We start from the raw sequence: 24,736 nt of genomic DNA, 5'->3' as shown, positions 1-24,736 counted from the left end.
AAGAGAGAGATAGAGGCGGGAGGGAAGGCACAGAGAGGAGGGCAGAACAGGACACAGGGGCTGTCCAGGCCAACAAGGTCAGTTAGGGACTCAAAGCTACAATGTCAAGGCCCTGAGTCCCCTCACCTCCTAGAAGCTCCTACCTGGAGCTAAGGAGGGCACTGGAGGCAAAGGCCAAGGCAAGTCCTGTGTGACTGGGGAATAAACCAGCCAGGAGATACCGAGATAGAGGAGTCATTTATTGAAAGCACAGGGCTTGCTACTGAGGTCCCAGAGCTCTCTCTGAGGCAGTTCTATGATTACCCAGGCAGTTTCTACCCCAAACCTGGAGTAGTGCTGCAGGGCCAGAGGGCATTTTTACTGTCACCAACACCAGCTACAGACTGGGAGGGAAATTGAGGCAGAGTGGACAGGTGGTCTCTAGTAGTCAACAGCGAGGGCTGGTGGCCATGTCTCAGCCTCAGGATGCTACGGTCAGCACAACAGCATTCTGTAAGGAAGAACCACTCTTGGTTACGCCCCTGAGTCTCTGCAATGCCCCATCCCTGCAGCCATCTTTACCCCCCTGCCCTGGGATTGGTTCTGTACCTGGAACACAGCAAGCACTCATTAAATGAATAAATTAATATGAACAAATGACATCCAGTGTGGGACAGGCTCTGACTTGAGGACTTAATAGACTCAAATTTAAGTGCCATTTCTGCTATTAATTTACTGTGTGATCTTGGGCCAGAAATCTGACCTAGTTTAGCCTTGGTCCTCATCTGAGAAATGGGTACAGAACTCTCTGCTCTGCTCCCCTCCTAGAGCTATTCCACCACCCAGAGTTGTGCTGGTTTGAAAAGGATTGTGAGGCCATATCAATATTCCACAAGAAAAAATGTCATGATCCATTGGTCATATCTGCTGCAGACACAAGATAAGGGAGAGACAGCATATGTATTTGTTGCTGTTGGACCAGGGGACCTGTGATTCTGTGAGTAAATCTTAGGTTCCATTCTAGAGGCCAGACATGTGTCTGAATCCAATGGGAAAGAACTCCGTGATTGATTGATGATGCCTGCCATGGGCAAGTAATGGAGGAGTGGTAGCACACACGTCATATATTTGCCACTCCTAAGTTAGGTAATTTGTAACTCACTGAGAAATTTAGAAAATGCGTCAGGGACAGACAAGAGGATGAAGTAAAGCACTCCCCTCATGAGTTTCAAGTAGGGCTTTCCAGAGACAAGCTTAAGGCCCATCTGCACCATATCTGCAGAGAAGACTCACCTCTATGACCTCCAGAACTGAATTGGAAAAACTGATGTTAAGAACCTTAGGCAGGGGAATTCCAACATCCAGGGCCACTGTGAAGAGAGAATCGTTGAAAACAAAGGTATGTTGGTGGGGAGGTCTTGGACTCTAGGGACTCTTGGACCCTGCTGACCCTATTCCATCACTTTCACTAGCCAGCCAGTTCTCTTCTCAGGGAATCAGCTTCTTATTGGCAAACTCCTACTTATCCTCCTACACCCAAACAAAAATGTCTCTATTCTGTGTTGTGTCAGTGGTGCCCCTGTATCCAGCCTCCTAAAGGCTTCATCAATCCCTTACACACTCTGGGTCATCTATATTCTAATCTTTTGTTTATATGATTATTTCCTACGAGACTGTGGGAGCTTAAGGCAGGACTGAGGTCAGATCAGCTCTTGAAGCCCATAGGCTGGCATGATGTAGGTGCTAATCAATGTTATTTAAATGGAAAAATTGGTGCCTCAGTATCTGCATCTTGCAAATGAGGATCGACCTCTCTCTGGCCTCAGTGCCCCCATCAGAAGCATAAAGAGAGGCAGCAGACTAGACAATCCCAAATTTGGACACTCCATGTGTCCAAGAGAGCAAAAGCTGCCATATCGTTAAGCTTTGGTGCATATACTACCCGGACCACATGGCTGAGCCATTCTTCTAAACACGATTCCTGCAACAGAACACACAAGGTGGTGCAGGTGGTGTTCTGGGGTGTGGCTTTGCAGGCAGCAGCACCCCCTTCCCAGAGAGAGAAACCCGGGGACCCAGCTGCCTCAGCCTCCCCCAAGCCTGAGGCCACAGCTCCTGGCAGGCACAGGGCACTTGGGGGTGGCCCGGGCTGTCCACCAGTGACCCCGAAAGAGATTCTATGATTTAGGCTGGCTTCATCCCAGGCCCCATGAGCTTGGAAGAAGTGCTTTCCTGTAAGAGTCTATGGGGCCTGGAGGTGGGCAGTGCCTAAGAAAGAGGGGAGGAAATGTGCCCAGCTCCAGTCTGTGGGCTCTGACCTTAGATTCCTGTCAGTTTAGGGACTCTGAGAATGTTCTAGAAACTGAGCCCATGGTGAAATTCCAGAACCTCAGGACTCTGTAAGAAGCAGGAACCTCGAGGCTCTGTGACCTCTGAAATGGAATTTTCTGAGTTTGGGAAACTTATTACTTGGGTGCAGTTCCAGAATGATGGACCCTTGTGAGGTTCTAGATGTCCACAACTTTGTGAGGTTCTGAGACCGTGGAAGATCATGAGACTCACTTTCTTAAGATGATCACTGTTTCTCTCTCTCTCTCTCCCCACTGCGCCCACCCCCCACAACACACACACGCCCTGATATTTGCCCACTCTGGCTTATTGGGGCAGAGCCCAATCCTGAGGTCAGCTCAGCCATATGGCCCATGACTCATGGCCACCCCCTTTCCACACCACACCTGAAGACTCTCACCACCTCCAAGCCCCTCACCCTTCCAGGAACTTACATCAAAGGCATGGGTAAAGGAGGAGACCACCTTGACACTGAGCCTGGTGGAGAGAAGAGAGATGCTGGGGCCCCCACTACCCCCAACCACCCCTGTCCCACCCCCAGCCTGCCCCACCATAGCTCTTAGGATCAGGAAACAGAGTTACAGGCCCAACACTCTGCCTCTATCCAGCCTTGGCTCGGAGACTCAGTTTTCCCACCAGTAAAATGGACCCAAAGGGACCTAACCTCCCTTCTGAGGCATCATGACCACCATCTCTGGCCTTGGTGCCTTTGTCTGACTCCCGGCTATTTGACCCTGGGCAGGTGGCTGAACCCTTCAGAGGAGTAGCCCTCCCCCAGACTGAGCACTGGACACAGAGTGTCTTGCAAACAGCAGGTGCCCACTTAAGGCAGCAACTCACTGATGGATCATATCCGGCCCAAGTGCAGATTCAGGGCCATCTCTACTTCCTAAAAGGCGGACGCGTGAACTGCCATCAAGAACGGAGGTGCACCCAGGCAGCAGGCAAGGCCCTCCGTCAAAGTCAGCAATGGGGCAACAATGGAAGGCAGGGGCAGCAGTAGCCTGTTGTAGTGGCGCTAAGATGGAGTCAGAGGAGCACTGGGTGCCTGTGGTACAGGACACCAGGTCTCAGCAATCTCCAGGAAAGTCCCTACTGCCAGGGGAGGGACAGACAGGCCAGGGCCCCGCCATGGTGACATCACTGGGGCCCAGATGCAGACCTGCTCTAGGGACAGCCTGCCGTGTGAGCCTTGGCCAGCACAGTGCTTTGCAAACTATAAAGTACTCTGTGTGTAGATGGTGCTTTGCAAACTGTAAAGCACTGTGCACGTAGATGAAGGACCAACATCTTGGTCATTGTGATTATCATGATGGATGCCTAGTTACCACAGGGCTGAGGAGAGTAGAGAAGTAACAAGTCCGCATGAATAACAACACACTTCCTGACACTCAAGGCCGGTTGTCTCTTGGTTAGCCTCTGGGGCTGATAACTCAGGAGTTTGGACTCCACATCCTGGCAGCAGCTTTATCTCCCAGAGGCAGGTTTTCAGCAACAAGGGGTGCCGTGGAAGAAGTCCACTCTTGAGCCTGCTGCTCTGAGCCCCGGATTCCTTGTCTATAACATGGACTAACACTGCCTCCTCCCCGGCAGGTGCTGAAGGCAAGGAGGATGCTGGGAAAACACCTGGAACTTCACTGATGCTCAAGAAATGGTAGGAGGATCCTGCCAGCCCCTAAGTCTTGTTCCTAAAGACAAGAGCAAGATCCTGTCCCCAGGATCCCACGTAACCATTCCAGGCACAGGGAGACGTGCAGCTTGGTAGCCAAGGGAGTCAGCTGGGCACACAAGAGTCATGACCTGCAAAGCAGGCAGAGGTCACCCCCAATCGGCAGAAGGAGCTTGAAGACAGGTCTGCCTCCATCCATCTGTTCGGTCTACTAAGCTTACTAAGGCCCTACTGTGTGTCACGGTCCGTGCTCAGCTCTGAGGAGGTAATTTGAAGGTTTTGCTGTTCTCTTAAAGAGCAGAGAACCACAGTATTAAAACTGAGGGCAATTGGTATTGTAGGAGAGGAAGCTCTGGGACTGCAGGGGCTTGGAGAGCCCCTCAAGCACGCCTGCTGTGCGGTGAGGGAAGGCCTCTCCAGTGAGATAGCAGCTGAATCATGAAAGATGAGGAGCTAGTGGAGGGAAGGGGGAAATGGCACTCCAGGTGGTGGACCCAGCACAGACAAACCAGAGACGGAGGACCTGGTAGACTTGAGTAGCTGAGGCTTAGGGGGCAAGGATGGGCAAGGCGAGGATGGGACAGGAGGACAATGAATGTTAGGCTCAAGTGTTCGGCCATGGGGAGCCAGGGCAGAGGGTCCCGGGAGGGGCCTGCCTCCGTCCAGATGTGTGCAGAGGTCCGGTGGAGGAAGCCGACTGGAGCGGGAGGGTCAGAGGAAGCTGGAGCGTCATCAGGGAGATAGCTGGGCAGAGAGAGGCTGGGGAGATGGGGAGCAATGCCTGAGACCCCCAAGAAGCAGCGTGGGCAGCCCAAACAGGCCCAGGCAGACATGACAGGAGGGAGCAGGCAGGAACTGAGGCAGGGTCTTGGGGCTCAGCCCAGATGATGACAATGGTTGTTGGGGGGGCTTCCTGTGCTGGGCTATGTGGGGCTCCCACCCTGAAATCAGGGGGGCGGCACCTCCACAGTCCTGGAGACGGTCAGCCCCATTCGGAACCCCAGTGCCAGGCCCCCACCCACCCCTTGACCACTCACCGAGTTCAGCTCGAAGAGGGATTCAGGGGTCCCCTGAGGGACATAGAACAGCACATGGATGTTGGCTGGGAGGGAGACCAAGGCCTTCTTGTTGTTGAGTGTGACTGTGGGAGCTTCCTTCACCCGCAGGGACAGCAGGAGGTGCTGGTGCAGGGACAGCTTCCCCAGGGCCTAGAGAAATGCAGGGGCAGAACTTAGATGCCCCAGGACTACAGTCAGTCAGTCAGTCAGCAAACACTCACTGAGCACCTACCAGACACCGGGCAACGTGCTGGGCAATGAGGTTACAGCCTGAACAACACAGGCCTGGTCTCAGCCCCCATGAGGCTACCCTCAGGGGTGGAGACACCAACCTGCGGGACTGCCAAATCAGACTTCCTGTCTCACGCAGAGTCAGAATCCTCCCTGAGGCCACAGGGTCTGTGTCCATCACCCCTCCCCCGCCTCTCCACTTCACCTGCTCCCCTCCCTGCATTCTCCCTCCAGACTCACTGGCCACGTGGCTGCTCCTCCAGCTGCCAGAGATGCTCCCGGCAGGCCCCAGGGCCTTTGCACTTGCTGCTCCCTCTGCCTGGAAATATCTTCCCAGAGAACTGCAAAGTTCCCTCACTCACCTCCTTCAATCAAATGTTACCTCCTCAGTGAGGCCTTGCAGAGCACCCTGTCTAAAAGCACCAGCCAGCACTCCTAAGCCACCTTCACCACTCCATGCTCTTCCACCTTCTGACACTGTTTCTGTTTTTGTTTATTTGTGCACTGTCTGTCATCTCCAGCAGAATGGCAACCCCTCAAGTGCAGAAGCTTTTGTCTCCTTTCACTGTTTGCCCTCTGTGCAGCCCCAGCTGCAGCTATGCCCGTGTTCCACTGCAGGGCCTGTTACATAGTAGGTGCTCAGCGGATATTCGCTGACTGCCTAAATGAGTCACACAATCAAGAAATTCTGAGTCTCACGATTGCAACGTCATGAAACTAAGGAAATTACAGAACCACAGAAGCTTAGAACACATAATTACGTCCCTTGGGACGCTTACCTGCTGGAATTTGAGTCTAGGCTTCCTCAAGCCCAGAATCCCCAAGTGGCAGGATCATCAGGACCAGAAATGGCCTCATTCCACCCTCACGTGCCACAGAATCTGAAGCCACATGGGGCTCTGAAGATGCAAGGCCAGCAAATGGCGGCCAAAGGATTCAGCCTCCTGTAGCAAGGAGGGGCAGGCCCCACTTGCTACATCTGGATACCCCTGCCCCAGCCATCTTTGCCTGCCCCATGTCCCTCTCCACTCCTGCTCTCTGCAGGTTCTTCTGAATGTCTGACTCCAATCACATCCCTTCCATGAGGCTCCTATGCCCTTTAGCCAAGGGACTCTGGAAAGCCGAGGCCCCCACCTCATTCATCCAGACTGCTTTGAATCACCACCTTCAAGGACTCACAGGGTTTGTCCTCTGTGCCCCCAAACCCAGCTTCCATTTTCATCCTCTCTGGTGAGAGCCCAGGCCCCCTAGGCCTCTTTCCAACCTGTTTCAGAATCTGCTGTTATGTAAGGACCTTGTAGTAGACATTTTAACTTCAGTACAAATTCCAGTTCTCACAGCTGGAAAGCGGCTGGTCCAGCCCCAATTGAAGGATGGGAAAGCTGAGGCCAGACCTTGAAGTCATGTATTCATGTCCACTAGGGAGACCTACCTGACCCTCTCCATTTTCTTTCCTCTCCAAGACCAGTGCCCTGAGTCTTTTTTCTGGGGACATTGAAGACTAAGGTCAGGATGAAGTAAGCCAGTTGGAGGAAGGGAGCTCAGTAACCTGAAAAGAATTTTGCCCTTGTGTGCTACAGAAACAATTTCCACAGGATAAATGCCCAGTTGATTTCTGGGACAGTCAAACACTAATCCTTTACTCTCTAAACAAAATCTGCCATCAGGAAAGGATGCTGTGTTAGTCATTCACATTAGTGTGAATTTGGACTCAACTGTTCAATTGCAGTTGCCTGGAGAGCTGTATTGAGAAAGATTCTGGACCCATTCATGGTCATCAGGAAAAAGCTACAATGATCAAAACTCATGAGAGGGTCACTCACCTCAGGGAGCAAAGCTGCCAGGTCTGTAGTTGTCAGTGGGACATCGCTGGGAACCTGGACCCCCAATGGGAGAGAAAGTTGGTGAGCACAGAGACAGAACAGGAATCCCTCGGCACACACAGAGCAGTTTTGTTTACCACTCTTCCCCCCCACCCTGTCAATTTCATACACATATCACTATAAGCACTCAAGTTTGTTCTAACAGCTAGCGATTACTGAGCACTTACTGCATGCTAGGCAGATGCTAGGGGCTCTGCACGCCTTTCTCATTTCACCTTTACAACAGCTCAAAGAGGTGAGTGCTGTCGTTGCCTCCATTTAACAGATGGAGACACTGAGGCTCTTGCCAAGGGTCACACAATTGGTAAGTGGAGACACCAGGATTTGAACACGGGCAGGCTAACTTCAGAACCTTTTACTCACTCTGCCAGGGCTCATAATCTAAAGACCCAGAGATCTGACCCCAGATCTTTTTGCCTTTTACCCAAATAGTATTTCCAAAAACTATGAATTTGTCTCTAGTATTTATAAATCAGGAAGTTGTACGTAAATTTTTCAGTTTCTGGCTAAAGAGTTGGAAAATCTGGTCACACTGTACCCCCTCCCCTTGCACAGCTGAGTGGCAATTGCCTGAGAAATGGGGCACAGGGCCCCCAGTTCACTACAGTCCCATCAGGCTGCTAATTGATGATGGTCCAGCCTCCGGGGTCCCTGATGTTTGAGACCTCCCCGCCCCAAACTACACATGCCCACTTCTCAGAACAACCCTGTTCACACAGGATAAGCATACACACAGCACCAGGACGAGGCCTCTGACACTCCTCTCTCTTGCCATGATGCTCATACGCACACACCCAATGCTCCTATACACACACCCACGTCTGCAGGCCACTCAGACAGGCACGTTCTTACACTCAGAGTCTCTTCCTGGCTATGACTCCCCCCATCCCCCAGCTAGAAGACACCTTCCCCCCAGCTCAGGGTCCTATTCCAGCCTCCCAGAGGCCTTCAGAGTGCTGTCTGGACCCACTTGCAAGAAGTGAGTGACCAACCCCTGCTTCCTTGGGCCTGAGCTACAGGTGGGGAGCCCAGGCTGAGACCAAAATAAATGCCTCTGGGTGGGGCCTCTGGGGTCTGGGCTTTCCAGGATGTGAGAGGGGCCAGAATGGACAGAATGGAAGTTGGGAGGTACTAGAAGCTGCAGAACAAAAGTTCGGGTAACTCTTGGTACAATCCAACCCTAGTTTTTTCTTTCTCTTTCTTTCTTTCTTTCTTTTTCTTTCTTTCTTTCTTTCTTTTCTTTCCTTTCTTTCTCTTTCTTTCTTTCTTTTCTTTCTTTCTCTTTCTTTCCTTTCTTCCTTTCTTCCTTTTTCTTCTTTCTTTCTCTCTTTTTTCTCTTCCTTGCTTTCCTTTCTTCCTTCCTTTCTTTTCCTTCCTTTCTTTTTCTTCTTTCTTTCTTTCTCTTTCTTTTTTTCTCCTTCCTTCCTTCCTTCCTTCTTCTTTCTTTCTTTCTTCTTTTTCTTTTCTTCCTTTCTTTCTTCTTTTTTTTCTTTCTTTCTTTCTTTCTTTCTCTTTCTTTCTTCTTCTTCTTCTTTCTTTCTTTCTTTCTTTCTTTCCTTCTTCCTTCCTTCTTCTTTTTCTTCTTTCTCTCTTTCTTTCTTTCTTTTCTTTTCTTTCTGAGACAAGGTCTCATTCTGTGACCAGGCTGGAATTCATTGGCACAATCACAGTTCACTTCAGCCTTGACCTCCCAGGCTCACGTGATCCTCCAACCTCAGCCTTGCAAGTAACTGGGACCACGGGCATGCACCACCATGCCTGGCTAATATTTGTATTTTTTGCAGAGATGGGGTGTCTCCTGGGCTCAAGTGATCCTTCCCCCATCAGCCTCCGGAAGTGCTGTGATTACAGGCATGAGCCACCCTGCCTAGTTTTCTTTTCTCCCACTCAAATCTGCTCTTGAGAAAGCAGTGGAAATGTTAGTGGTTCACACTTTAGTGCTTAGACTCTAGAAAGGCTCATCTGATACAGGGATGGAAAGTGGGCTTCATTCCATATGCCAGTCCTGACCAATTGAAAGTGACCTCCTGGAGTGCCAAGTTGAGAAGGATTCAGAGGTCCCAGTCAGGTTTAACCAGGTAGAGGACCACGATCGATTAGCAATGTCTTGCCTAAGTACAGGAGTGGACAACAGCAGTGTACACACTCTAAACGTGTTCAAGTCCCTTTTATTATAGAGAAGAGGGCTCAGCAAGGCTGATCAGTGCGTAGGTCAGCACTAGCAATGCCAAGGCACAGCAGGGCAGGGACCCCCCCATCCCATCCCCCAGGTGCCACACTCACCAGCTCAGGGGTGATGTCCATGTTGAGGGCACCATTGGTCTGCAGGAGTCCAAACATGGTGTTGAAGAGGTACAGTGGCACTGTCACCTGGGATGTGTGGTCCTCCTTGGGGGGCACCTTGGCTGGGGCAGGGGACTTGGGGAAGTCAATGATGTCACCAGCTACACTCTTCATGATAGGCTGCAGGGGCAGGAAACAGAGCCGAGGAGGGTCTTGAGGTGCTCACCCACCCGTCTGGACCCGACATCCCCTATCTAGCCTCCCCCAGCAGCAGGAGAGGCCCCTCTGGTTACTCACGTTGATGTCCAGTTCTATGTACTGGTTGGAGATGAGAGGCAGTGTGGCCAGAGAGAATTCCAGGGACCCAAGAGCCCCAAGGGGCACCAGGCCTGCACGAGAAAGGGAGGGGCGAGAATGACCCCATAAACCCGGTTCCCAATCCTAATAGCCCCATTTCCATTTACTGATGTCTGCTGAGTGCCTAGCACTCTGCTAAGCATTCACTTGGCCGCGACTTCATCCCCATTTTACAGATGTGGAGCTTGAGGCTCAGACAGGGGAAGTCACCAGGCCAAGGCCACACAGTCACAGCATTCAAAACCAAGATTCCTGTTTTCCAGAGTTGGGGCCACTAACACACTGCTACCCTGCCTTTCTTACATAACACCACCTACAGAGACATACCGGCCCCAAGTTTTCTATTCTTTTCCTGGTTGTGCCTTTTTATATTTTCCCAAACCCATTTTATGAACACCAAAGGCACTTGTGTCTCCATGAGGCACAGAGAGACTGGGGTCTGCTGGGGCTGCGGGGCCTTGGGTTCCTTACTTGAGCTCTCTGGGCCTCGGTCGTCTAGTCTGATCAGGTAGTCATCATATCTTCCCCGTTTCTGACAGTGCCAAGCACACACTAGGTGCTCAATAAATGTTGGTCTGCAGCACCCAACATAGAGTGAACCGATGGTTCTGGGTCTGCAGTCCCTGCTAGGCGGCCTCAGCCCAGGCCTCCTCCATGAGGCTCCTCAAAGGGGCAGCCTGTCAGTGTGAGGAGGAACTGAAGGACCCCAAGATCCTGCCCCTTCCGGCTCCCCTTAGTACCCTACCCCATTGGGGTCGTACAGAGAGGGGTAGAAGGGGCAAAGAGGAGGGCGTTGTGCCCTAACTTACCCAGCACAGCCCCCAGGAGCTCATTCACCACGCCCAGCACACTGTCCACCATGGGGCACAGCTGTGTCAGAGAGACGGATGTTACAGGGCAAAGGAGCTCGCTGTGAGGACAGCTGCATGTTCTTTAAATGCTTTGCTATCTGGTGCTATGTGGTGCTGGGGACCAAGGCAAGGCAGAAGGCAGAGACAGACAGGAGACACGCAGGTGGGAGGCAGGGGAGGGGCTGGAGCTTGAGGTGTCAGAGGGTTGAGTGGACCCCCAAGCTGTCTTTCCTTGGTTACAAGAGCCCCATTAGAAAACCCTCAAAGGTGGCTGGGGGACCATGGGAGACACATTTCAGAGGCTGGTTTGGGCATGCGGACGAGGCCTTCACCTGAGGAGGCAAAAGTGGCTTTGGTTCCCCATAAAGTCACAGGCTATCCCTGCCATCCTGTGTGGGCACTGGGAAGCCTAGGATCAAGACCCCAGAGCAGGGCACTCCTCACCTCCACCCAGAGAGTCAGGCCTGGATCTGGGGTGTCCATCCAGCATATCATCATGTGTTCATTCCTAACCCCTGTGCTAGGAGAACAGGGAGCAAGTGGTTTGACTTGCAGAATCCGAGTCTGGGAATCACAGAACCTGAGTCCCATAGCCCACCGGAGTGGGAGCCTCAGAGAGGACCATTCCAGCCCCTTCATCCTCCAGCTGAGGCCAGAGAAGAAGGTGACCTGTCCAAGGTCACAGCTGTTTTCAGAGAAACAAAAGAGGGCTGTTGCATGTCAAGTGGGGGCCCCAAACTCCAGGACTTCTGAGGTCAGGCAAGTCACAGAAATGAGAGGAGACGAGAGGGACTCTGCTGGGGGTGGAGAAAGCAAACCCTCTGAGCACCAGATGGGAGGTACCAGAGGTACTTCCCACTTACAGGAGGGAGGTATCAGGCAGCCAGGGTGACTGATTGCACAGTAGAAGCCAGAAATCTGGACTGTTACGAGAAATCTTCAATGCTAAATGTTGGCAGTGAATGCTCATTTTCAAAACCTCTTTGTGTCACACAAAACCTAGCTGCTGGCCAGCTGCCCCAGAGACTAAGTTAGCGGCTGCAATTGAAATGCACCCTCATGCCCTGGTGGAAACCTGCCTGACACGGTCCTGCCTAGGGGCCCCTCCTCCTGCTAAGCTTTTTTTCTAAGCTGGCTTCCTCAAGCCCAGGGCAGTTTTGCCAACCCCAGGCTCCCATTCCTCTGCCGCCCCCACCGGCGTTCACAAGAACGCACAGGGAGAGCCAGCCAGGTGGTGGGGTCAGGAGGCCTGACTGCCCTTTGCTGTCTATGTGGCCCTCCCCTCTCCCTCGGTGATATGGGGCTTGGGCCAGACCAGCTCTCTCGAGTGTGGAAGCCAGGATGGTCTGGAGCAGGCCATGGACAGACATCCTTTAATCTTAATATGTTTATATATGACGTATGAATATAGGTACATGTTTTTCTAGACATGATTGCCAAGCACAGGGCTCAGTTTAAAACCATCAAGTGATTCAATTTTCATTTCAAGCTAATTTAAAGAAAAACATAAAGTAAGTACTAATACAAATGGCAGAAACAGAGCAGGGGGTAAGAAGGAGCCTCCGATTTGGGAGCAGGGGACCCAGGCCACCTGGAGCCACACACTTGGGCTTGAGGATCTGAAAGGATCGTGTCATCCACCCCCAGACTAGCAGGTGCGCCAGGGAGGCCGGTCAACAGGCTCGGATGGGATTACCTGGTGGGTGTGGAAGGGAAGTACGGCCTAATCCCGCCTGGTGCCCAACTTTACTCAAAACTGGGGGAGAAAGAGGCCCAGTCCAGGGAGAGGGCATGCTGGCCCACGGCCCCTACACTCACCCGTCCCGGAAACACCTTGAAAAGCATCTGTTCCACGACTCCAAAGAGTGGCGTGGGCAGCAGTCTGAGCAGAGGGAGACACGTGTGGGTGCGGCTGCCAGGTGGATGGTTCCACTTGGATGACAGGGTCGGGGGGACACTAGGGGCTCTGGATTTCTCCTGTCTCTTCTCTTGGGGATGGGGTTGGCTAAGGCTTTGGAGACCTGAGTTAAATCCTGGCTCCACCTCCCCAGGAGACCCAGGGAATGGCTTCATTTTCCCCAACTATACAGTGCCCACCTTCGAGAGTTGCTGCTGCCAGGGTTACATGGGAGTGTGTATGTGGCTGGTGTACAATCTGTGCTTGACAAATGTCTGTCTCCTTTGTCCCTCTAATATTTGTAAACAAGAGACACTTAGGCCTAGGACAATGATTGCTATTGAGCTCCCAGAGTGGGGGTTCAACAAGTATTTGTTAGATTAATAAATGAATGAATGAATGACGCCTGAGGATAAGTGCATGTAGATGGGCTCAGGTCTGTTTGGAGACCATGGGGGTGCAGGGTGGCAACCACAGAGCCCCAACCACAGGACACCAACACTGTCCTGGGCTCCACTCCTCCCCAGGCCCCCTGTATCCTGGAGGAGCAGGACAGAACCACTGGAATTTAAGGAGCCCAAAGCCCTTGCCTGGAATCCCTTTCTTAGGGCCCTTGTGGAGACAGGAGCAAGCTGGTTACCCTGTTCCTGGGAGCTAACGCAGAACTGCCTGATGACCCCCACACTGCTCAGAGTTACCCAACAAAGATGGGGCAGGGGCTGGGATTGGGCCTGGAAGGTGGACACAGAACAGTAGACACAAGTGGGAGGCAGCTGTGGGCTGGCTCAGAGTGCTGACAGAGGCCTTGGACCTAGCCAGAGAGCAGTCCCTCTCCACCCCTGCCGGATCTGTGCGTGTGACCCTGGGCAAGGAGACCTCTGGGCCTCCACGGTCCCATGAAAGTGATGATTCAGAGGCCAGGCATGGTGACTCACACCTGTAATCCCAGCACTTTATGAGGCCAAGGCAGGCGGATCACTTGAGGTCAGGAGTTCAAGACCAGCCTGGCCAACACAGTGAAACCCCATCTCTATTAAAAATACAAAAATTAGCATGGTGGCGTGTGCCTGTAATCCCAGCTACTCAGGAGGCTGAGGCAGAAGAATAGCATGAACCTGGGAGGCACAGGTTGCAGTGAGCCGAGATGGCACCACTGCACTCCAGCCCGGGGCACAGAGTGAGACTCCTTCTCAAAAAAAAAAAAAAAAATTGTGATGATTCAACAAGGTGTAGGGAGGGCCACCTGGCCAGCCCCTGGGAAGAGATGATGTCATAGCGCCTTCCGAGTCATCAAATCCAGCTCCACATATACAGATGGGGACACAAAGGCCCAGAATGGAGAGATGGGGAGTGGGTCTCCCTGGGGTCACACAGCAAGTCAGAGGCAGAGTTGGGCCTCTCATGTGCTGAGAGCAGGGGTTGAAATCCTGCAGATGGAGGGATCCCAGCAGACCCCGGGCCCGCTCTGGAGGAGAGGGGACGGCAGGATCCGGTGAACCAGAATAGGGGAATGCCCAGGAGTGGGTGGCGCAAGCTATGGATTAAGCCGGAGTCCCTGTCGGTGGTGGGACTCAATCTGTCGGTCTGTGGAGCGGGTTGAAACCGGCGGGGCAGGCAGGGGTAGGATGAGTCCAGGTCTACGCAGCTGGCAGCTCCAGGGAGACCCGGGAGACGCCCAGATGGGTGCAAGATGATCCCGAGAGGGTCGGGGCTGCAGGCTGGATCCTGCAGACTGGAACCTGCAGACTCACCCCGAGAACAGGCTGATGTGGCCCAGGAGCGTGCTGCAGCGCTTGAGGATAAGGATGGGCGTGCCCCGCGAGCTCACACCCAGTGCCACCCGCGACGTCACGTTCACCTCCGCAGCCAGCTGCAGAAGGCCCCTAAGGGGGCTGCAAGAAAGGACGCTGGGAGCTTGGCCAGGCAGCCAGGCCCAACCCTTGGCCCCGCCCACCAGGGTCGGCTGTGTCCTGAGCAGAGGCGGGTTGAGGGTGGCCCTGCCAGTGCCCTAGGCACCGCGTCCCCTTCTCAGCCTCTGCCTCCCAACCCCATTTGCGCCCTCTTCCCCCACCCTCTCCGGTGAGCCTGGGCAGTGGGGTCCGGGTCTGGAGGAAGAGGGAAATGGAAGTCCCTGGGGAAGGGCAATGGCATAGGATCCGGGGGGAAACAGTAGGATTGGGAGTCCCTTGCGGAGGAAATAGGGTGAAAGGAAATGGGGGGTACAGGGGGTGGGAGTTGGGGGACAGCAGAGTAGGAGTCTCCAACAGGGCAGGGGGTGGAAGCAGGACGGTAGAGGTCCCCAGGACGCACTCACCCAGGGCAATGCCCACTTTGGAGTGCAGGTTCAGCTGCACCCCAGACCCCGGCAGCAGCTTCAGCGACTCCTTCGGCAGCGTGAGCTCCTCAATCTTCAGACTGGGATGGGAGTCAAGGAGAGGGGCTGCCCACTCCCAGGCACCCCCCAGTGCCTCCACCATCCCAGACCAGGCGGCGCCCAGAGTGGCTCTTGGTGGTGTTTCCTATCTCACCTCAAACCCACAGAGCCAGCTGTGAGCCCTTGGCCCATCACTTAATCTCTCTGGGCCTCAGTCTTCTTATCTGTAAAGTGGGGCAATACTAGTTCCTACCTCGTAGATGTGTTGCAAAGACAAGTGAGATAATTCGAGTGCAGAATCTGGTACAGTGTGTGCTCAACAAATGTCCTATCATCATCACCGCTGGAGGCTTGAAGAATTAAAGCTTTTCCCCACTCCATCCCCACAGTCTCAGCCCTGGTTTGGTTTCTGGCCTTGACATTGCGCCCCACTATACCCCCGCACACTCACAAATGCAACCCAAGTGGGTTCTCAGACACGGCCCCTCACGAGTCATTACTCTGTCTTCTGGGTCTTTGCCTAGGCTGTTCCCTCTGTCTGGAACACCATTCCCTTGACCCTCCTTCCACTCTGCATCCCTCTTCAGCTTGCTGACTCCTCCCAGTTCACATGCACTCCTCCAGGAAGCCTTCCACCTTGGTTTTCTGCCTTAGGCAGATGCCCTCTGAGCGCCTGTCCCACCCTGCCTGGGCTGCCTCCGTCACTGCCCTGAGCCCATGGGATCTTCACTGGCAGACTCCACCACCTATGAGAAGCTCTTCGAGGCACGAACAATGCCAGGTTCATGTCTGAGACTCCAGCCTCACCGAGAAGGCAGATTTCACAGGGGAGGGAGAGTGAATATTGTATCAATAATAATAATAATAATATCCATCCAGCACTTACTGTGTGCCCGGCTCTCTTTCAGCTGCTTGGCACAGATTGACTCACTGTCCTGGCAACCACCCCATGAGTAGCTGCTAATACTGCAGCCAGTAAAAGGCAGATGGTTCAAACCCCAGCTCTGCCACTAACTGACTGGATGGGCTTGGGTGAGTCACAGTGCTGCTGTGCCTCGTTTCCCCATCTGTAAAATGGGGACGTTGACAACACCTACCACAGAATGACACACAGCGAGCCTCGAGCAACATCAGCATTTACCAGCCCACTTTCCGGACATTATATTCCGTTTAGGGAAGTGAACACCCATCCGCTCCCAGCACCCCATTGCCTCCTGTCCAGTGACTCTTCTCCATACGCTGGGCTTCAGCCTTGCCTGAGCCCTGTCATTTGACCTTCCTCTAATTCGCCCACCAGCCATAGACTGGTTTCCATTGGACTTGACCAGGCAGTATGGGCTGTGGTGAAACACACAGACACATTCCCCTCTCCTCCCCTAGCTGGGTGAGCTTGGGCAGGTCACTTCACTGCTGGGAGCCTCTTATCTCCTCACCTGTTAAATGCAGTTCGTAATAGTCCTACCTTTGGACTCAGTGAGCTAATTCATTTACAATGCACAGTGCTAGACACACAGAAAACCCTGAATAGGTGGTCACTGAGTTAGCACATGTTAGCTATAATGTGGTGCTCTTCATTCATTCATTCAAAAACACTTTTTGTGCCTGGGCACAGTGGCTCACACCTGTAATCCCAGCACTTTGGGAGGCCGAGGCGGGCAGATCATCTGAGGTCAGGAGTTCAAGACCACCCTGGCCTACATGGTGTAACTCCATCTCTACTAAAACCACAAAAATTACCCAGTCGTGGTGGCGGGCGCCTGTAATCCCTGCTACTCAGGAGGCTGAGGCAGGAGAATCACTTGAACCTGGGAAGTGGAGGTTGCAGTGAGCCGAGATCACACCACTGCACTCCAGCCTGGGCAACAAAGCAAGACTCTGTCTCAAAAAAAAAAAAAAAAAAAACCGTTTTGAGCATCCACTGTGCTCAAAAATCCATAAAATGGAATTTATGATCCCAGGGACACAGTGGTGACAAAAATCCTACCCCTCCTATAATCTAGCAAAGGAGACATAAAACAAACCTGTAAAATGTATGGTGGGGATAAGAAAGGGCTAATCAGTGCAGACCTCTTTTGAGCGGACATCTGGAGGAGGTGAGAAAGGGAGCCATGCAGATAGCTAGATTAGCCCAGAGAGACTAAGCAACTTGCCCAAGGTCACACAGTGAGTAACAAGTGTTGACCCAGAGCTGGAACCCTCAACCACAGTGGCCTTCTGCTGTTCTTGTCCTGCCAGGCATGCAGTAGAGTCATCGTTTTTACACCTGGATCACGACCCTCCCACACCACCCTCACTGCCTATCAGACAAAATAAAAAGAGTCAGTCTCTTCTCAGTTCCCGAAACAAAGCCAAGTCTTCCTGTAGGGCATGCAGCAGCTGGGACTCACCCAGAGAGCTCCTCGACAGTGTCAAAAACCCCTCCATGGCCCAGCAAGCCGCCTCCTCCAAGCAGCCCTCCTGAGCCCAGGAGGCCCTGGTTCACAGCTGCGACTGATCCCAGCACATTCTGCAGAATGGGCCCCCCAACCAGTGAGCTCTGGATGGCTGCAGAGAGAGTGGAAATAGGAAGGTACTAGAAACTGCAGCCTCACCCCCAGGACCACGGCAGCTGCCTCCTTCCTCTGAGATTGAGTTGGCTTCTTTTTAAAAATGGAATTAACCCAGAGGTTACACTCAAATGGTGGAACCCACTAAGCCATAACAGCCTCTTACTCCCGCTACAGGGCCTGTGGCCACCCTCCCTGCCTGGCACCTGGGAGGTATCCAGTAAGTGTCTGGAGAATGAATGAGCAACTCTCATGACAATCCCTTCATTTTACCAGTGGGGAAACTAAGGCTCAGAGAGGGGCAGAGACTTGCCCAAAGTCACACAGCAAATTGGGTTGGGGTCAATAGTGTAACTTGGGCTCCTGATCCTGGACTGCCCTGCAGCACTGAAAGGGAGGGCAAAGAAGGGGTAGCTTGTAGCCACCAGGGCTCAATCAAGCTGGAGGAGATGGTCCCTGCTCCTCTCTTGGGCACTCCAGGCCTGACTCAGTGCAGATTGTGGGAAGGGCAGGATGGAGGAACAGCCCTGTAGAAGTAGGGGCAGGCCGGGGGCCTCCCTGAAGCATTTCCTGCTCATGACCCATCTACTCCATCCCTGAGACTGTCATCACGGGCCACTGGGCTCTGTAGTACCAAATGCCAAGTACAGTTCCTCCACCCTAGTAATGTGAGGCAGACACTGGCCCAGCTAGCGCCCTCCTCTCGACCTCCTCAACCTCACCCTGTCCCTGTCCCTGAGCCACACACAGTCCCCACACAGCCTCAGCCCATATCACCCAGTCCACCTCCCAGAAGAGGGAATTCATCACCCATTCCAGCCTGCAAAGGAAACTTTCACTCCTGCACAGCTACTCCCAGGAGAAAGTGCTATCTGAGCAGCTGGGAATTACAGCCTGCTCTTATTTGCTCTTAAAACAGATGCTCTGGCCGGGCGCAGTGGCTCAAGCCTGTAATCCCAGCACTTTGGGAGGCCGAGACGGGTGGATCACGAGGTCAGGAGATCAAGACCATCCTGGTCTACACGGTGAAACCCCGTCTCTACTAAAAAATACAAAAAACTAGCCAGGCGAGATGGTGGGCGCCTGTAGTCCCAGCTACTCGGGAGGCTGAGGCAGGAGAATGGCGTAAACCCGGGAGGCGGAGCTTGCAGTGAGCCGAGATCGCGCCACTGCACTCCAGCCTGGGCGACGGAGCTAGACTCCGTCTCAAAAAACAAACAAACAAACAAACAAACAAAAAGACAGATGCTCTAAGCACATAGATTGAGTTGTTGACATTGCAGCAGCCCCCTCACAGACTGCCCACCTGGGGCTCACCTTTGCCGAGTTCATCCTTGTCAATCCGAGCAAGCATGCCCACCGTCTCTAGCAGCCCCTGGCATGGAGTCGCCAGGCCCCAGAGCAGAAGCAGGGACCACAGGCCCAGCATGGCTGGCTGCACGCCTGTGAGGAGCAGAAGCAGGAACTCTGAGACCCTCCTCCTGCTCTAGTCTTTCCCCTCTCTGTTCCCATTGTCAGCCTTCCTCCTCCCTGCCCACCTGGCACAGCCCAAATCCAGCTTCACTCCCAGGAAAGCCTTCTCCTCCCAAATGTAAGCAGGGCCAACACGCAGGTGGCACAGTGCAGCTGCCAATGCACTCAAATCTCCAAGGCACTTTCCAAGCCTCTCCCTCACTGGGTTCCATTTCGCAGATGGGAAAACTGAGACCCAAAGGGGTAGGGGACTAGACCAAGGCCACAGAACTAATCAGAGACAGTCAGAATTCAAGCCTGAGTCAATCTGACAGAAAAGTCTTAGTCCTCAGTGGCCCAGTGAGCCTGGCCGGGTGTCTGGAGTGACAGCTATAGACAGAGGGGCTTCCCCTTCAGGACAGCAGGATGAGAACTTTGTTTCCAGGACCTGTTTCCTACTGGCTCACGAGGCTGTTTCAGAAGGTCTAGCTGACTGGGGACACCCTACACTTAGACTTAACATGTCCTGTCTTTCTCCTTCCCCCACCTCCACCCCAAATCTTGTTGAAGAAGGGAATGGGGTGGCAGGTGGGGGCATGGCTAATCTGCTAAGTTCAGAGAGTGGGATTTATCTTTAAGGAGTTCCCTATTTGCCCAGCCAATCACATATCCATCTATGCCCACCCATCACTCCTGCTTAAACCCTTCAGTGGCTCCCCACTGCCCTGGGTTGAAACCCAGGCTTCTTGCCGTTACCCACAAAATCTCTGCCTGCCTCTTTGACCTCCTTGAGCTTAAACATGCCAGGCCCCTTCCCACCTCAGGGCCTTTGCACATGCGGTTCCTTGTTAGGAAGTTTCCTCCCCTGTTCTTTGCATGGCTGACTCCTTATCATTCAGGTTCCAGATAAACATTGCGCCCCTGGAGAGGCCTCCCTCCTTCACTTTGTCTAAAGAAATCCATCTGTCACTAAACATCACCCAGAATACTTATTTTAAGGTGCTGATCTCCATTTGCAATTTTGCATCTGTTTGTGTCCTCGTTTCTCTTCCCTGTAAACTCCATGAAGGCAGGGACCTTGTCTAAGGCCTCTGTGCATGGTTGTGTGTCAGAAGGGGGTCCCTGCTGAGGAGGCAGCGGATAGAAATTCAGCAGCATGTCACTGGCCAGGAGAAACATGGGCACTCCTGGAACTCTCTCCATACACAGGGATCCCCAGCCCACCCCTCCGGCTATGAATGTATACAAGTCTTTGCCTCTCTCTCGGCTCCAGATCTGTAACATGGTTTTTCTCTTCAGCCACCCTTTTGGTACCCTCCTAGGGTGAGTTCCTCCTCAGGTGAGTTCTTTCCGTGCCCATCAGTCATACGGGAGGGCAGAAGGTGGTGGGGTCCATGGCTGGGCAGCAGGACGAGCCCAGGGCTGCCTCAAGCTGTCTTACCCTTGCTCCTGCAGCTCCACAAGGGGCAGATGGGGGCTCCCGGCCTCCTGTAGGTTCCTCCACCCACCCGAGCTGAGGGGTGGTCCTTGTATGCCCACACGGCTCTGATGACACAAAGGGGCCACGGCCACCAGAAACCCATCAACATGTCATGTCAGAAGCAAACTGCGGTTTTCCCCGAGGGCCTGGGCTAAGCCTTCCTGCTTGGAGGAGAGTAAGGGGACTGGGGTCGGTGCCCAGGAGTGGGAGTGAAGGCTTGGGGACTGCACAGGCAGCCGCCTCCCTCAGAGCCAGGGGTGAGGTGTGAGGCCCTGCCACCTACCCGTTCAGCCATCTCTTGGGCTCCCTCCAAGGCTCCCCAAGAGCCATTCCAATGGCACAGAATCCACCCTGCCTACCCCACCCCTTCCTCAGCCAGCAAAGGCCTAGGGAGGGAAGGAAGGGACCTAAAGCTGCTGGGTCTTCTACCCTCCGCCACCCCCACCCCAGGCCTCACATGGAGAGGGCTGTGGGCCTGGAGGCAGGGACTCTGGGCACACTTGGGGGAGGTGCATCAACTCCACCCCCACCTACCAAGGCTCGGTATCCCCAGAATTCCAGAGTCTGTCCCCTTTCCGAGGCTGGTCCAGATGACAGCAACGAGACATGCACGCATTCATTCACTGCACTGCAGGCATTTGTGAGGCACCCACTGTCTGCTAGATGCTGGGGAGATGGCTGTAAATAAAAGAAACAAACTCCTCTGCCCGAAGGAGCCAACTAGCGGAAATGCAACGCAATTGAAAAATTTCTAGTAGCCACATTCTTTGAAAGGTAAAAAGAAACAGGTGAAATTAATTATAATAATCTAGTTTATTTACCTCCACCAAATCCAAAATATTCTCTTTTAACATATAACCAACAGAAACTTATGAATGGGGTTTGCTTTCTTTTTCTCATCCTAAGTTTTCAAAATCTGCTTACAGCACACCAAGATTTGGACTTGTCACATTTCAGGCAATCGCCTTGTGTGGCTATTGGCTGTCGTGTCGGACAGCACAGCTCTGAAAGGGACAAATAAGCACATAATACAGTAAGTTGGGGCCAGGCGCAGTGGCTCACGCCTGTAATCCCAGCACTTTGGGAGGCCAAGGCGGGTGGATCACCTGAGGTCGGGAGTTTGAGACCAACCTGGCCAACATGGTGAAGCCCCATCTCTACTAAAAATATAAAAATTAGCCAGGTGCGGTGGCTCATGCCTGTAATGCCAGCACTTTGGGAGGCCAAGGCAGGTGAATCACCTAAGGTCAGGAGTTCGAGACCAGACTGACCAACATGGTGAAACTCTGTCTCTACAAAAAATATAAAAATTAGCTGGGCATGGTGGTGGTTGCCTGTAGTCCCAGCTATTTGGGAGGCTGAGGTAGGAGAATGGTGTGAACCCAGAAGGTGGAGCTTGCAGTGAGCCAAGATCTCACCACTGTACTCCAGCCTGGGTGACAGTGCAAGACTCTGTCTCAAAAAAAAAAAAAAAAAAAAAATATATATATATATATATATATGCCAGGCATAGTGGTGCACGCTTGTAATCCCACCTACATGGGAGGCTGAGGCATGAGAATCGCTTGAACCTAGAGGCGGAGGCTGTAACAAGCCAAGATTGCCTCACTGCACTCCACCCTGGGCCACAGTGAGACTCCATCTCAGAAAAAATACAGTAAGTTAGAAGCTAATGACAAAAATAAAGCAGGGAAGTGGCTTGGGAGTGTGGGGAGTGGGTGCCATTTTCAATAGGGTGGTCAGGGAAGGCCTCGTATTGGATCAGGGGTGACTTTTGACCCGAAGGAGAAGAGGGAAGGAGTCAGATGGCTGTCTGGAAAGAGCCTGCTGACAAGAGGGACCCCCACACAAAGGCCTAGCATGGTGTTCCAGGAACAGCAGTGGGGCCATGTGACTGGAGGGGGGTAACAGAAAGGGGGCCAACAATGTGTGGTGAGGCCTTGGAACCTACTGTATGGATTTACTGACTTTGGCTTTCGTTGATAATTCCTCTGAAGGCACCAGCTCAGGCATCCCTTCCTCCAGGAAGCCTTCATGAGCCCCAAGCTGCATGACGTATCACCTCTGAGCTCCCACATTCCCCTGGGATTTCCTCTCTCAGAATCTGTGACATGCCAAGCTGTCACTGTGTCTGTGGCTCTGTGAGTCTGTGGGTCTGTCTCCTATGTGGGGCCCTGAACCTCTGCCTGTTGAGATGGAGAAGAAGGATGACATTTGCCTTGTTTACCTCAATCATCTCTAAAATCCTCACCCTACAACGTTCATTCTGATGACTTTAGGCCCCTGGGCCAGGTTACTCAACCACACCACACTTTTTAAAAAAATAAACTTTTTACTAAAATCTAAACCATGTACACAAAAAGGAGCACGGATCACAAGTATACAGTGTGATGAATTTTTACAAATGGAGCCCTCTCAAAGCCCTCTTTGTGTCCCCTCCAGGTCACTGCCCACCTGGGGGTGACCACGGTCCTGACCGCTAACCCAGTGCTGAGTCCAGCATGTTCCTGGGGGTCACTAAGTGCAATTGCAGTGTGCTGTATGTGCACGGCTTTCTCGCTCCCGTTGTGTGAGGCAGTGACTGGGTCTTCTTGGCTGTGTACTACTCCACTGTGTGAAGCCCCACAGTGTGTTGATCCATTCTCGTGTCCAGAGGCGCCTGGGCTTTCCGGGTGTTGGCTATTATGAATGAAGCTGCTATGAACACTCTTGTTTGTGGACATTTTTTTTTCTTTTTTGAGACAGAGTCTCGCTCTGTCACCCAGGCTGGAGTGCAGTAGTATGATCTCAGCTCACTGCAACCTCCTCCTCCTGGGCTCAACTGATTGTCCCGCCTCAGCCTGCCAAGTAGCTGGGATTACAGGCACATGCCGCAACACCCAGCTAATTTTTGTATTTTTCATAGAGACAGAGTTTCGCTATGTTGGCCAGGCTGGTCTCGAACTCCTGACCTCAAGTGATCCTCCCACCTCAGCCTCCCAAAGTGCTGGGAATATAGGTGTGAGCCACCACACTCAGCTTGGGCATATGTTTTTATTCTTCATTTCTTTTGGGTAAATAACAAGGAGCGGAATTGCTGGAGCACAGCATGCATGTGCATGTTTAGCCATACCCTCTATGGCTATGGTTTCCCCAAGCATTATGCCATTGCACATGGTCACTGCTGCTACTCCACAGCCTCATCTGTGCTGGGCATCCCGATGTTTTTAAGGCATTTGTTTGAAGGAAGAGGAAAGAAAGCTAACACTAGCATTTATTGAACACATACCGTGCACAAGGCACCTGCTGTATGTGAGCACATCTAGTCATCACAAAGACCCAGTGAGGTCAGTGCTGTTATTATTTCCTCTTCTTACACTCAAGGAGCCAAGGCTCAGCAAGGGTAAGCAGCTTGCTGGATGTCACACAGGAGTCCAGCCAGCCCGCCTAACACCCATTGTCTTAACCACTGCCCAGCCTAGCCTCCTGGAAGAGAGGAAAATGCTACCTAGTTTCTGGCCTGCCTCGTCTCTCCTCCTCCTTCCTGATCCCCACACCACAGGGGACTCTGACGCCCCCATAAGCTCCCCAGGCATCCCTATATCCCCTCATGCACCAAAGCCGGGTCAGGGATTGGGCCTTCCCACAGGAAGGGATTCATTAAAATGCATATGTCTTGGCCTCACCTCTGGCAGCCCTGACTCCACTGACAAGCACCTAGGGGGACGTTTAACAAGCCCCCAAGGCAATGCGATGTGCAGCCCTTTTGAGATCCCTGGTGAGGGTGATGGGGAGCCAGGGAAGGGATCAGAGCAGGGGAGGGACTTGATGAGGAAAAATACCCTGGGGCACGAGTTCCTAGAGTGAAGGTTCTGGAGTCAAAATTTCTGGGTCCAAATTCTGGCTCTGTCACTCACAATTGAGTGACTTAACTCACAGAGCCACAGTTCTCCCATCTGCAAGATGGGCTCATATTAAAGGTGGCCACCCTCACCTAATTGGTATGGCCGTGAGGACAGTTATCCTAGAAATGAACTTTAGGGCATCAAGGGAGGGGGGCCAAAGGTGCAGATGGTGGTGAGATCCCTGGGAGGCCTCCCCATGCTACTTGAGCTGAGAGTGGGCTGAGAAGGGAGAAGGAAAGGTAAGTGGGGACTGGCATGAACACAGGTGTGGGGAACGTTGTGTGGTCTTCATTTTCCAAGGGTGACGCTGTCTGGCAAGTTCCTGGAGGTCAATAGCTGTGGCCCCCCGGACTGAAGACCTGGCTCTGCCCTTTTCTCACTCTGTGGGCTTGAGCCTCAGTTTCTTGAAAGGAGGACACTGCATTCCACTGCTGAGTGTGGTG

General features: G+C 52.9%; 1 protein-coding gene across 1 annotated transcript; it reads right to left on the bottom strand.

Annotated features, from left to right (window-relative positions):
* Positions 1-260: 260 nt before the first annotated feature.
* Positions 261-20,739, bottom strand: BPIFB3 (BPI fold containing family B member 3). The gene is made up of 17 exons (XM_033185377.1): positions 20,693-20,739; positions 20,371-20,474; positions 18,795-18,920; positions 17,319-17,475; positions 14,868-14,972; positions 14,309-14,449; positions 12,479-12,542; positions 10,619-10,679; positions 9,750-9,841; positions 9,453-9,632; positions 7,110-7,163; positions 5,028-5,205; positions 4,060-4,120; positions 2,763-2,805; positions 1,898-1,960; positions 1,273-1,350; positions 261-490 (listed from the first exon to the last, which is right to left on the bottom strand). The coding sequence occupies exons 1-17, from the start codon at positions 20,737-20,739 to the stop codon at positions 461-463; spliced, it is 1,584 nt and encodes a 527-aa protein (XP_033041268.1). The 3' UTR covers positions 261-460.
* Between the last annotated feature and the right edge of the window lie 3,997 nt (positions 20,740-24,736).

The sequence above is a fragment of the Trachypithecus francoisi genome, unplaced genomic scaffold (assembly GCF_009764315.1).
Source record: "Trachypithecus francoisi isolate TF-2019V2 unplaced genomic scaffold, Tfra_2.0 Lachesis_group21, whole genome shotgun sequence".
NCBI classification, from domain to species: domain Eukaryota; kingdom Metazoa; phylum Chordata; class Mammalia; order Primates; family Cercopithecidae; genus Trachypithecus; species Trachypithecus francoisi.
This window is presented reverse-complemented; position numbering and strand designations above follow the sequence as displayed.

Coding starts and splice junctions, on each gene's coding strand:
- BPIFB3 (XM_033185377.1), bottom strand. CDS start 20,739: ATGGCTCTTGGGGAGCCTTGGAGGGAGCCCAAGAGATGGCTGAACGG. Junction 7,164..9,452: donor TGGACATCACCCCTGAGCTG/GTGAGTGTGGCA, acceptor TTGGGGGTCCAG/GTTCCCAGCGATGTCCCACT. Junction 491..1,272: donor CAGTTCTGGAGGTCATAGAG/GTGAGTCTTCTC, acceptor TCTTCCTTACAG/AATGCTGTTGTGCTGACCGT.